Source organism: Alligator mississippiensis, chromosome 1 (genome assembly GCF_030867095.1).
Source record: "Alligator mississippiensis isolate rAllMis1 chromosome 1, rAllMis1, whole genome shotgun sequence".
Taxonomy (NCBI): domain Eukaryota; kingdom Metazoa; phylum Chordata; order Crocodylia; family Alligatoridae; genus Alligator; species Alligator mississippiensis.
Window position 1 is genome coordinate 207797218 of NC_081824.1, and position 11801 is coordinate 207809018.

The window sequence follows — 11801 nt, forward strand, 5'->3', positions numbered from 1 at the left end:
CCTCCTCCCAATTAGATAGTGAACCATTGATGGTTAAACACCATGATCTAAACAGTTATATATCCACCTTAGACTACTTTAATCTTGTCTGTATTTCCTTAGCTTGTTAATGATAATGTTGAGAAAGATAATGTCAAAAGTCTTGCTAAAATCAAGGTATATCGCATCCACTGCCCTTCCGCCATCCATAGAGCCTGCCAGCTTATCACAGAAGGAAATCACATTGGTCAAGCACGACTTCTTCTTGGTAAATCCATGCTGGCTATTCCTGATCACCTTGGTCTCTTCTAGATGCTTCATAATGGGTTCCTTGAGGACATGCTCCATGATCTTTCAGGTTTAGGGGTCATGCTGACTGGTCTGTAGGGCCCCAGCTGCTTCTTCCTTTCTTGAAAATGGGTACTATGTTTAACCTATTCCAGGCTTCCAGGACCTCACACAACCTCCACAAGTTCTCCAAGAGGACAGCCAATGGCTCTGAAAATTACCTCAGCTAGTTCTTTCAGTACCCAAGGTTCATCCCATCCAGCCAAGCTGACTTGAAAGCATCTAGCATTTCTGTAATCCCTAACCTGCTCTTCTACTACTCTAGCCTGTTTGTCGTCTTCCCCACATCTGGAAGGGTGTGGGAAGTGGGGTCCCGCAGGGCTCGGTCCTTGGACTGATACTCTTCGATGTCTTCATCAGCGACTTGGACGAGGGAGAGAAGTGTACTCTGTCCAAGTTTGCGGATGACACAAAACTGTGGGGAGAAGTGGACACACCGGAGGGCAGGGAACAACTACAAGCAGACCTGGACAGGTTGGACATATGGGCGGAAAACAACAGAATGCAATTCAACAAGGAGAAATGCAAAGTGCTGCACCTAGGGAGGAAAAATGTCCAGCATACCTACTGCCTAGGAAATGACCTGCTTGGTAGAACGGAAGCGGAAAGGGATCTTGGAGTTCTAGTGGACTCCAAGATGAACATGAGTCGTCAGTGTGACAAAAAGTCATCAGGAAAGCTAATGGCACTTTATTGTGCATCAGCAGATGCATGACGAACAGAACCAAGGAGGTGATAATTCCCCTCTATCGGGCGCTGGTCAGACCACAGTTGGAATACTGCGTGCAGTTTTGGGCGCCGCACGTCAAGAGGGATGTGGATAACCTGGAGAGGGTCCAGAGAAGGGTCACTCGTATGGTTAAGGGCTTGCAGGCCAAGCCCTATGAGGAGAGACTAGGGCACCTGGACCTCTTCAGCCTCTGCAAGAGTAGGTTGAGAGGCGACCTTGTGGCTGCCTGTAAGTTCATCATGGGGGCACAGAAGGGAATTGGTGAGGCTCTACTCACCAAGGCGCCCCTGGGGGTTACAAGAAATAACGGCCATAAGCTAGCAGAGAGCAGATTTAGACTAGACATTAGGAAGAACTTCTTCACAGTTAGAGTGGCCAAAGTTTGGAGGTGGTGCTCTCCCCTAGCCTGGGGGTCTTCAAGAGGAGGTTAGATAGGCATCTAGCTGGGGTCATCTAAAGCCAGCACTTTTTCCTGCCTATGCAGGGGGTTGGACTTGATGATCTATTGAGGTCCCTTCCGACCCTAACATCTATGAATCTTTGCTGCCAATGGCACTCAGCATCTGGTAGCTGACCCTATTTGTGAAGAATGAAGTAAAAGAGGCAGTAAATACTTCAGCTTTGTCTGCATCATCCATAACTAAACCATCTTCTGCATTTTATAAGGGACCTATGGTATCTTTGGTCTTCCTGTTATTTTCACAAACTTGTAAAATCCTTTTTTATTACCTGTTATGTCCCTTGCTAGCTGCATCTCAAACTATGCCTTGGTCTCCCTAATTCTCCCTGCATAACCACATGATGGTCTCATACTCTTTCCTAGTACTATGACCAAGTTTCCACTTTGTATAGGATTTTTCTGAGTTTCAATTCATTGAAGAAGTTGCTGTCCAGCCAAGTTGGTTTCCTGTTGCACTTCCTGTTCTTGCATTGCATCGGGATAGCTTGCTCCTATGCCCTTAAAAGGCTGTCCTTAAAGCACAGCCAGCCCTCCTGGACTTTTTCCCCACATCGGACTTGAATCCCAGAGGATTCTGCCCATCAGTTCCTTAACCACACAAAATATAACATCCAGGATTCATTCACCTGCTCTTCTACCAACATCATATACAGCATCACCTGTTTACAGTGCCCTTCAGCTGTCTGCATTGGCTAGACCAGGGGTGGGCAAAATGTGGCCTGCTGGCCGGATGTGGCTCACCAGGTCTTTCTATCTGGCCCGTGGGGCCCCTAAAAAATATAGAATATTAATATTTATCTGTCCCTGGCTGCCTGTCATGCAGCCCTCGATGGCTTGCCAAAACTCTGTAAGTGGCCCTCCACCCAAAATAATTGCCCGCCCCGGGCTAGACAGAGCTAACCCTAAACAAAAAAAATAAACAGACATCCATTTGACATCAAACCCAGAGGCACACAAAAGCCCATGGCAGAACACTTTAATGTCCCTAGAACATTCCATCACTGAACTTTACTAACTTCCTGAGCAGCTGTCCTTAAACAAAAAAAACAACTTGTGGATTGTGTTAAATATGGTCTCAACCAAAACCACATGTTCTTATACTATTACCTGGATTATCTTTTAACCCTCTCTGTTTATTCTCATGTCCCTCCATAAGTTAACTGCTTTGCTCATCCTTATTGACCTTTTCCTCTCTATTTAAAACCTTTTCTTTCTGCAAGTCCCTTCACAGCATCAGCTGAAATATGTCTATCAAACCCCATGCCTCAGTGACCACTCAGTCTCAAAGGTGCCACCCTTTAGATTATCTTTATCTAGTAAGTCCTGCTAGTTTTAACTAGTGTATTTACTTGAATATTATATGAAATGTTTCTTGTCTTACATGTACATACAAGGAAACTGCATTAAATACACTGCCTTCTTTGAACTGCTGCGCTCAATAACAGAAACCAACTATGAAATTGATTAAATAGAGCCAACACTGAGCAAGACTATGAAGAGGTAATACAGGCCATCCAAATAAAACATATATACTAATGTTCATTGAGTGCAGTCCCCCTCAGCAATGGCTCTTTTACCGTTCATGGGGAGCCGTAACACTGCATACATTTTGACTTCCTCTTCACTCCCACAGGGGAGCTGTTTCTTTCTTTCTCACTTCTAGTGATTCCTGTTTCTTCAGCCTTAAATGTCTGGCAAACATCACCAAACAGGGCTCCAAACCGTTCACCCAGAATCCCTTTGTCACCCCCTCTCTCAACCTATTGCATATGATTAACGTGGCCCTGCCCTTCATGAGATGAAGCTGGACCAGACTGCCCTGTATCATCTGAATATAAATGTTTAGAGGATCCCAGGACTTGTGAAAAGAACACCTGGTTCTAGTCATGAGTGGGGGCTAATTAGCACTAATGGATCCTTTGTAGCAGAGGCAGGGTATCTACAGTACACATACATACTGAGCAATGCTAAGCTGTGGGGTAACCGTATTTTGAAATGGTGTTGACTCTGCTGGGGCTCACCCCAGTGAACTATATGGTAAAATATATGTTTTTTGGCTTTGGACTACTATAATGCATTCTGTGTTATCTCTCTAAGTAAGTGCTGCTAAAATGTTGCTTAAAAATGTGTTTATGGAGTATCTTTCCTGCAACAGTTTCAAAAAATGTAAAATGCATCATCAATTCTAGGTGAACTAAATCTATGGATACTATATGTAAATTACTATAGCTATGGTTATTTCAAGGTTAGTTTTTTCAAATTTGTTCTTCACTTCCATGTGCTTATGGAGAGCAGGGTCACAGAGACAGAAGATGAGACAGGGGTTACTTGACACCCCAGATTTCTTTCCCCTGCTGTAGGAGCTGGAGGTTGACAAATTCAGGACAAACCTCCCAACAATTAGATTTTATATCTGGAAAATTATAACAAAATTTACACATTTTCTATACATAGAATCTAATTATTGGGGGATCATCTTATAATCAGAGACTTCTTATAGTTGAATAAATACAGTAAACTGAACATGAAGCTCTTCTCACCTCATTCTAGAAACAAGTTTTAACTTTCCTGGAGATGACTTTTCAGGTAACAAGGAAGGCTGGGAGGAAGATGAAGCCAATAAGACTGCCTCTGTCTACCAAAGATTGCAGTTTAAGTTCCTCTTCCTCTTCCTCCCTTGTGGAAGCAGTAGGAGCTTCAAAAAATAACAGTCCCCTTGGTCAGAGGTATCAGAAGTCCTAGTCTCAAGAGTGAAGAGATCTAACAAGCTATTTGCTATTTTGGAATCTCATATAAAGAAATGTGCAAGCAGCCCCAGCTGATTTGTTTTTAAAACAGATTTGAGCTTTGCAGCACTTTCAGAAATGCGCTTTTCCTAATATTGCTGCAGAGGCAATAAACTCTGAAAATTATGATCACAGATAACCCTCCTTTTTCCAACATTGAGGAAGATACCACAAATGATGAAAATAAAGTACTAGAAGAAGTTTTTACAATGTTTTCCCATACCTATCACTCTGCTTGTAAGAATTTCTTTATCAGTAGTACCAAGCTCTCTCCTAAGGTAGTTTGTGGGAATCCTTCCTGCTGCAGCAGCTTTTTGACGATAATCAACCTTATAAAATTACAGAGATTAATAAAGAACATTATCTGCTCTTTCCTAATTAAATCAACAAAATCACAGTTAAGAGTTAGTTTTACAATAACACATCTGAATAAAATTGTTTAATGTTATTTACTGTTACCACAGTGAAAAATTAATCTTGCATAAATTTTACAATATTTACAGTATATAACATCTACTTCTCAAGTTCTACTTTCTGTGGGTATTTATAGCATCAATTTGGACAGTGAATAATTTGTACTCACCACCAGGGGCATGAACTGGGATACAGAAGATGTTGTTTTACTGACTGCTGTAACCATCACTGATGTGTCACCTAACTTGATTAAAAAAAAAAAAGGTGAAATTACTTATAGCCACAACATTTTAATAAATATATCGTTTAGTACAATTTCATTTCTCCAGTACAGAATTCCCCCCAGTGAAGTACCAAATGAATGAACTATCTGTAATAATTACTTTTTAAGGATTTCTCAAAGTATCTCTCTCTATGAAACAGGTAGTTATAAAGCCTAGCCATTAGGAATTCCAATTCCCATCCCATGTCATAGGTTCTGATAGTCCAGTAAAAGACTGTACATTTATCCATGTCGATTTATCAATGTTGAAGTTCCATAGATTTTTACCTGCACTACAGCACATCCATCAGCAAATCTAGCTAGTTTTCCAGAGGAAAATTTCAGGTTTCTGTTAAGAAGAGAATGTTTTCTATTAGGGACACAGGAACAAAAGATCTTGCCCATCTAGCCCATTATCTTTCCTTGCATGGTGGTAGACAGCAAATGCTGGGGGAGGAGGTGAAGGTGAGGGGGAGTGAACAGGACACGTCCAGAATTTTCTACTTCCTTGTTCTCTTCATCTGGAACTTTCAGAATTCAAAGTTTCGATTCAGAGGCAATATCCCTACCTACATGCCTATCCACTGAATGCAATACTGACTGATGGACCTTTCCTCCACAAACTTGCCCAATTTCCTTTTGAACAAGGTTAAAATACCAGGTCTCCATAATAACTTGTGTCAATGAGTTCCATAAGTTAATTGCATATTGTTGAGTCCCTGTCATGCGAGGATCAATTTAATAAAGAACTCTCTAATCATTTATGTTTATATCTTTGTTTTACGTTAAAAAAATACCAATTGCATTTAGTATTCGCAGGAGGAACTACCTTGCCACGTCAGGAAACCAAGCACTCTTTTTGCCAATAGAATAGGCAACACATATGCCTCCTGTAATGCAGTTCTGCCTCAGTCCCTGAAAAGGCTGCGTTAAGGATGGAAAAGAACATTTAGGCCATGTACAGACATTCAGTTTCCATGGGAGAGTCACTTCTCTCCCAGCAGAAACCACATATGTACAGCTACACAGGCTTTTCCCTCCCAGAGCAAAAAATGGCTGCTCCAGGAGAAAACCCAGGATCAGCCAGGCTTAAATTACTCTTGGGAGTTTCTCCCAGGAGACTGAGTATCTGTACACTTACAAAGGACTTGGGCAGATGTTCAGATTCTCTAGGGAGAATCCCTGCTTGCTCAGGAGAAACCAGGAACATACAGAAGTCCGTAATTGTTTTCCCGGAGTAAAAGTGGCCACTAGGGAAGAAAAATAACTCAGTAACAACCCAAGTGAAGTAGCTTCACAGAGAATCTCTCTCAGGAGATGGAACATTCTATACAGGCAGACAGTGCGCTTTTCTCCTTCTCCCTCCCCCTCCTGCTCCTGCAGAGGGGGGTTGGTAAGTTTTGCCACAGGGCCCCCCATCGGTGAGACTGGCCGCAGGGGACTCCTCCGGTTGCTGTTTGGTTGCTGCAGGGGGTGGCACTAAGGCAGCACCAGTCACCCAGGGCAGGATTCTCTGAGATTTGCACTACCCAGCTCCCATTCCATCAAGGTGTGTGGCCACTGCCTACAGCAGAAGTCCCCGTGTTCCAGGTGATCTCTCACTCCCCAGCCCCTACAGCAAGGACAGAAGTTTGTCCTGGCTCACCAGCCTTCTAGTGGCAAGTTACAGTTGGGTGGGTGTGGGACAGTCAGGGAAGGTTTCTAGTCCAGTGGTTCTCTACCTTTTTTGTACCAGGACCCATTTTTAAACATCAGTGGGCAGTCCTGACCCACAGATTGAGAAAGACGAGATTCTTTGGGTATATGGGATCTCTTTTATTAAACCAACTAAACGGTTGGAAAAACTATTCTTTGCAAGCTTTCAGATGCAAAACACCCTTCTTCAGGGATAAGGAGAATCTATTCTACATAGGGCATTTGTGCCCAAAAGCTTGCAAAGAACAATTTCTCCAACTATTTAGTTGGTCTAATAAAAGATAGCCCATCTACCCAAAGAACCTTGTCTGCCCGGGTCCTTATACCAACACAGCTATACAACACCCACCCTCAACCTGAAACAGGTTGAGAAATGCTGCTGTACAGGTCCAGATGCCAAGCCAGCACTAATGCCACTGGCCCCTGCTTGCATGTGTGTGTTCATCTATACAGAGATGTAGATATAGAAATATGAGTTTTCTTTTGGGGTCAACATTGGTCAGGGGCTATATGATAGACTCCTTTGGTTTGAGTTGATATGTTTTATTAGACCAACTTGGAGGTGGGTTGATGCTTCTAGCAAGCTTTTGAATAGCACAGTATCCTTTTTCAAGCTAGGCAGAATGTCCCCCTTTGTATACATCAACCCACCTCCAAATTGGTCTAATAAAAGATATCAACTCGAACCAAAAGACATATATACATATATTTTTCAACTATTTTTCCTTATTATTTTTTCAACATTTTTCCAACTATTTAAGTTTGTCTAATACAAGATATTAGATTCACCCAAAGTACCTTGTCTGCCTATGTCCTTAGACCCAACACGGCTACAACCTACACACACACGCCCCCCCAGTCGCCACCACCGGCACCAACCACCGCTTCCACGGGCCCCAGCACGCGGGGGGGAGGGGCCACCGGGCCCCCTCCCTACCTGCCCTCCAAGTCCACGGTCACCGCCTGGTCGCCGCCGAAGCCCCGGGCCTGGAGGAGCGGCGCCAGGCGAGAGCCCGGGCCTAGACAGCGCCGCACGGCGCCTAGAAACGGGTGATGCCACGTGGGCCGAGGCCGCAGCCCCCCGCGGCAGCAGCCTATGCAAGCGGCCATGACACCCAGAAAACCGCTTCCAGCAAAGCGCCGCCTGATTGGCCCCGGCGGTCTGCCGGGAAAGTGACGTTCGCCCCTAAGCCGACCCCATTGGCTCCTGGGGAGCGGCGGGGGCGGGGCGAGGCCGAGTTTCGATTCAGCCCTGTGAGCGTACCGTGCACGGCCATCCTCTAGCTGCTACCTTAGGCTTCGCTACGGCGGCCGGCGAGGGACAAACCCCTCAGGGCGAGGCCTTTGCTTCTGGAAGTCTCCCCTGCCCGTTGGCTTCCTGGGCGCAGCCTCTGCCTCACCCTCCAACGACCGTCAGTGACCTCCCCTCCGCCGACCTTGGGGCCGCCAACTTTTTTTTTTTTTGTATTTGATTTGTATTTATTAAAGATATCCTCGTAATAGCATTAAAAACAAGATGATCACTATAGATAAGCTCCCATTACTCAAAAGAAACCAGAACTCTGGTTACAACTCATCCCCCTAAACAAAACAACCCCCCACTCAGGCGGACGCCCCGCTTTGTCGCCCCCGCCGCTCCACAGGCTCCGCCCCCAGCCTGGACCACGCCCGCAAAGGAACCAGAGGTGTCAGTGCCCCGCCCCTTCTCCCCAAGATCTCCCAAGGCTTCCGGGGTTGTCCCCCCGCGCCCCTTGGCTGCCTTCAGGGGCCTGTCCCCAAGGTCCCAGCACCCCTTTGCTCCAGTGCACCTCCCCCTCCACCCTGTGCCCAGCCCCAAGATCTAGAGGTCGCTTCCTCCTGGCTCTGGCCAAGCTGGCCGGCTGTCACAGTGGGAGGGGACGAGACTCAACCTGTGATCTGGGGCTGGTTTCCTGTCTCGTCCATGCACGTCTTGGGGCAGACTTTCACTGGGCGGCGCCCACTGGCTCCTTGGACCCATGGGAGTGCCTGTGGGTGCTGCCCGGGGTGCTCTGCTCAGGGCCCTGCTTGCCCTTGGAGTGCCTGTTATGAGCCTGCAACCCCCACTTCCACCCCTGTTTTTCCCTCTGTTGTCCACAGTACTCCTCTGTATCTAGTGACCTCCGTGATTAAAGGAGCGTTAACAGGGTTACCCTATTTCCAGTTCCAAAAAAGAGGACACCTGTCAGGGGGACACCTCATTCCCTACCCAAAGCCCCAGCCCTGCTGGTGCCCCTCACTCCTGACCCACAGTCCCTTGCCCTCCCCCCACCCCCGGGCTATGCTGGTGCCCCTTAGTCCCAACCCTCAGCCTCGCATCCCTGCTGCTGCCCCTCACTCACTCCCTGCCTGCAGCCCCCTGCCCACCTGGGCCAAGCTGGTGCCCCTCACTCCTGACCCACAGCCCCCTGGTGCTGCCAGTGTCCTGCACTCCTGGCCCAGAGAGTCCTGCCCCCCCCCAGTGCCCCTCACTCCCCAGCCACAGCCCCCTGAGCCCTGCCAGTACCCCTCATTCCCAACCCGAAGTCCCCCTGCTGGAGCTGCTCCCATTCTGGCCTCTGGTGCCACTAGCTCGGCTGTGCAGCTCCCCACTGCCCCCTGAAGACCCCCCTCTCCACTGCTCTTGTCACTGCTCTCATCTGCCCCCTTCCCCTGTGTCCTGCTGCAGCCCTCATGCCTAGACACCATTCCCCAGTGCAGCAGGCACCCTCTCCCCTCATGCACCTATCTCCTCCATCCCCTGCTCCAGGACAGTCCCCAAACCCTGGCCCTCCAACCCGCACTCCCCACAGACTTACCTGCATCCAGCTGCTGAGGCTGCTCCCACCACCCTGCCTGGCTACACGCTGGCCATGTGTGTGTGTGTGAGCACTCATACATGATGTTCCCTGCCTCCAATCGCCCTCCCTTGCTCCCGCCAGTGAAGCAGAGCAAAATCCTGGACTTGTGTTCAGATTTCAAAAAACCGCCCAGACAGAGATCAGAGGACCACAAAAGAGGACATGTCCTGGAAAATCTGGATGTATGGTAACCCTAGGTTTATAGTTCTCTTAGTGGACCGAGGCCCACTGTTTCCCCTTACATAATAAACAGACCAGCCCAAAGGCCAGGTCCGGCCTGCAGGGCTCCGCACAGGTCCAGAAATTTGGCAGTGGGGAAGCGCTGGTCATGTTGGGCATTTTTACACATGCTCTGGGAAGTGTGGGGAGGGTGCTTTAATTAGCGAGCTGTGCTAATTAAAAGCACCCGAGTGTCACGTGTATCAACGTCCCACACACTGAAAAATGGCAGTGGGGCACTTTGAACTAAAGCTCATTGAGTGAGCTTTACTTGAAAGTGCTCTGCTGTCATTTTTCAGCGTGGGGACACTGATACACGTGATGCTAGAGTCTGCTGGAGCACATTCATTTCCACACTCCAGAAAACTTGATTAATAGAGTCTGCTCCAACATGCTGGAATTACAGCGTGTTGGAGCTGGCTCCCTGCACGTGTATAGGAGCCTGCTAATTGCCACTCCCCTGCTGCCAAAGTGCCAGACCCAGAGGGAGCCCTGCAGGCCAGGTGACATACAGCTAGCCTATCTATAAGGAGCAGTTAGTCTCTCTGTAATGTGAATCTCTACCCTGCCTTCTGTCTGGCTTTGGGCTAAGTACCTCCCCAGTAATTCCAGTCTCCCAATTCAAGACAGACTGGCCTGTAGCTCTTGAACTGCATGCTGGTCATTTCATAACCTAATTCCCTTCTGCTCTTTGAAGTGCTTTATTCCATCCACTGACGTGAGTTTCACTCTAAGCCATTGGCGATGCGTAGTGCACCTCCTGAAATCAGCCGTGTACCCCCTGGAAGCACCAGCCACAAAACTGGAAGCTGCTGGAGGACCCCCCTCGGTAGGCAATTGGTGGCCAGGGGACCCCCCTCGGCGATCTCCCCAGGTTTGGGAGGCACCAGTTGCCCAATTCAGTGGTGGGGTGAATTCAGTTGATATATCAAATTTAGAGCAGCCAGAGCAGTGATTCTCAGGAAGGGTGGCTGCTGTAGTTCTGGCTCTAGGCTCGGGGTCTGAGTCAGAGCTGCAGCCATCTGCACCACCACCTCCTCCCTGCTGCCTGTGCCCATCCTGTGCTGCCTCCCCCTACCACCTCCCTCTACTGCCACTTACCCTGAGTTGTGGCTCCAGTCTTCCTCTCACAGCGGCAGTGGTGGCAGCAGCACTGAGGCTGGGACCAGGGCTGCTGCTGCTGTGACAGCAGCTGTTGCTTCCTGATCTGGTGCAGTCAGAGTGGGGCCTGAGCCCCAGCTGAGTGTAAGCAGTGGTGGGATGGGGTTAGGCAGCAGGGTTGACCAAATGTGAGGGACAGGTGGCAGAGGGACAAGTGGCTGGGGAAGAGGCAGCAGGGGGCACAGGCATCATGGGGGACAAGTGGCAGGGGCCAAGGTCCAGGGAGGCAAGGGGTAGAGATCAGGCCACCCGTTTCCCTGCTGCTGCTTTCCTTGTTGCAGTGGTGGAAAGGATGAGTTAGGACAATACTTAGATGCTGTACATGGAAAATTGTAACCATTATACATTTTCCATGCATGGAATCCAATAATTGGGGGTTGTCTTAAATTCGAAGATGTCTTGGATTCATGAAAATGGGGTATTTCTCAATGTGACCACAAATGAACAGTGATGTGAGTGCAAAGGCATGATCATGCCAGCACTGGGATTCATGCGTGATTCAGTTAATACAAACTATTGTGAATTATCCTAACTCCATTTGTCATTTGGAGTTGAAACGAATTAAAACCTGGAAGAGATTTTATAATTAATTTAATACAGATTGTGCTGAGATTTGTTGTTATTCAATTTTTCTATTACTTGTTTACAAATTCTTTTCTGTATTTTTTTGACAGAGTATTTCTGGTTTTGACCCGTGTTTACAAAAGTCAGATTTACTGGCTGGGAAAACTGGCCCATCTAATGGTTTTTCATCAGTGCCAGCATGCTTTTTATCCTTTGGCAAGTTATGAAGGAGGCAGATCAGAAGGCAAGTGACCCATAAACTTGAGACTTGGCACAGGCAAATGATTGTTACCTCTATCAAAATTCAGAATCCGTTGGTAGAGTT

The 11801-nt window shown here is 47.5% G+C and overlaps 1 protein-coding gene across 1 annotated transcript in view; it reads right to left on the reverse strand.

The window, feature by feature from the left end:
- Nucleotides 1-7807, reverse strand: part of PNPT1 (polyribonucleotide nucleotidyltransferase 1) — a 56629-nt gene extending 48822 nt beyond the window's left edge. The window contains exons 1-4 of the mRNA XM_006272488.4: nt 7612-7807; nt 5268-5328; nt 4887-4961; nt 4527-4632 (exon numbers count right to left, since the gene is read on the reverse strand). Coding sequence (XP_006272550.2) covers nt 4527-4632; nt 4887-4961; nt 5268-5328; nt 7612-7784 — 415 coding nt within the window. The 5' untranslated portion in view covers nt 7785-7807. The remainder of the gene's footprint in view (nt 1-4526; nt 4633-4886; nt 4962-5267; nt 5329-7611) is intronic.
- Nucleotides 7808-11801: the final 3994 nt, after the last annotated feature.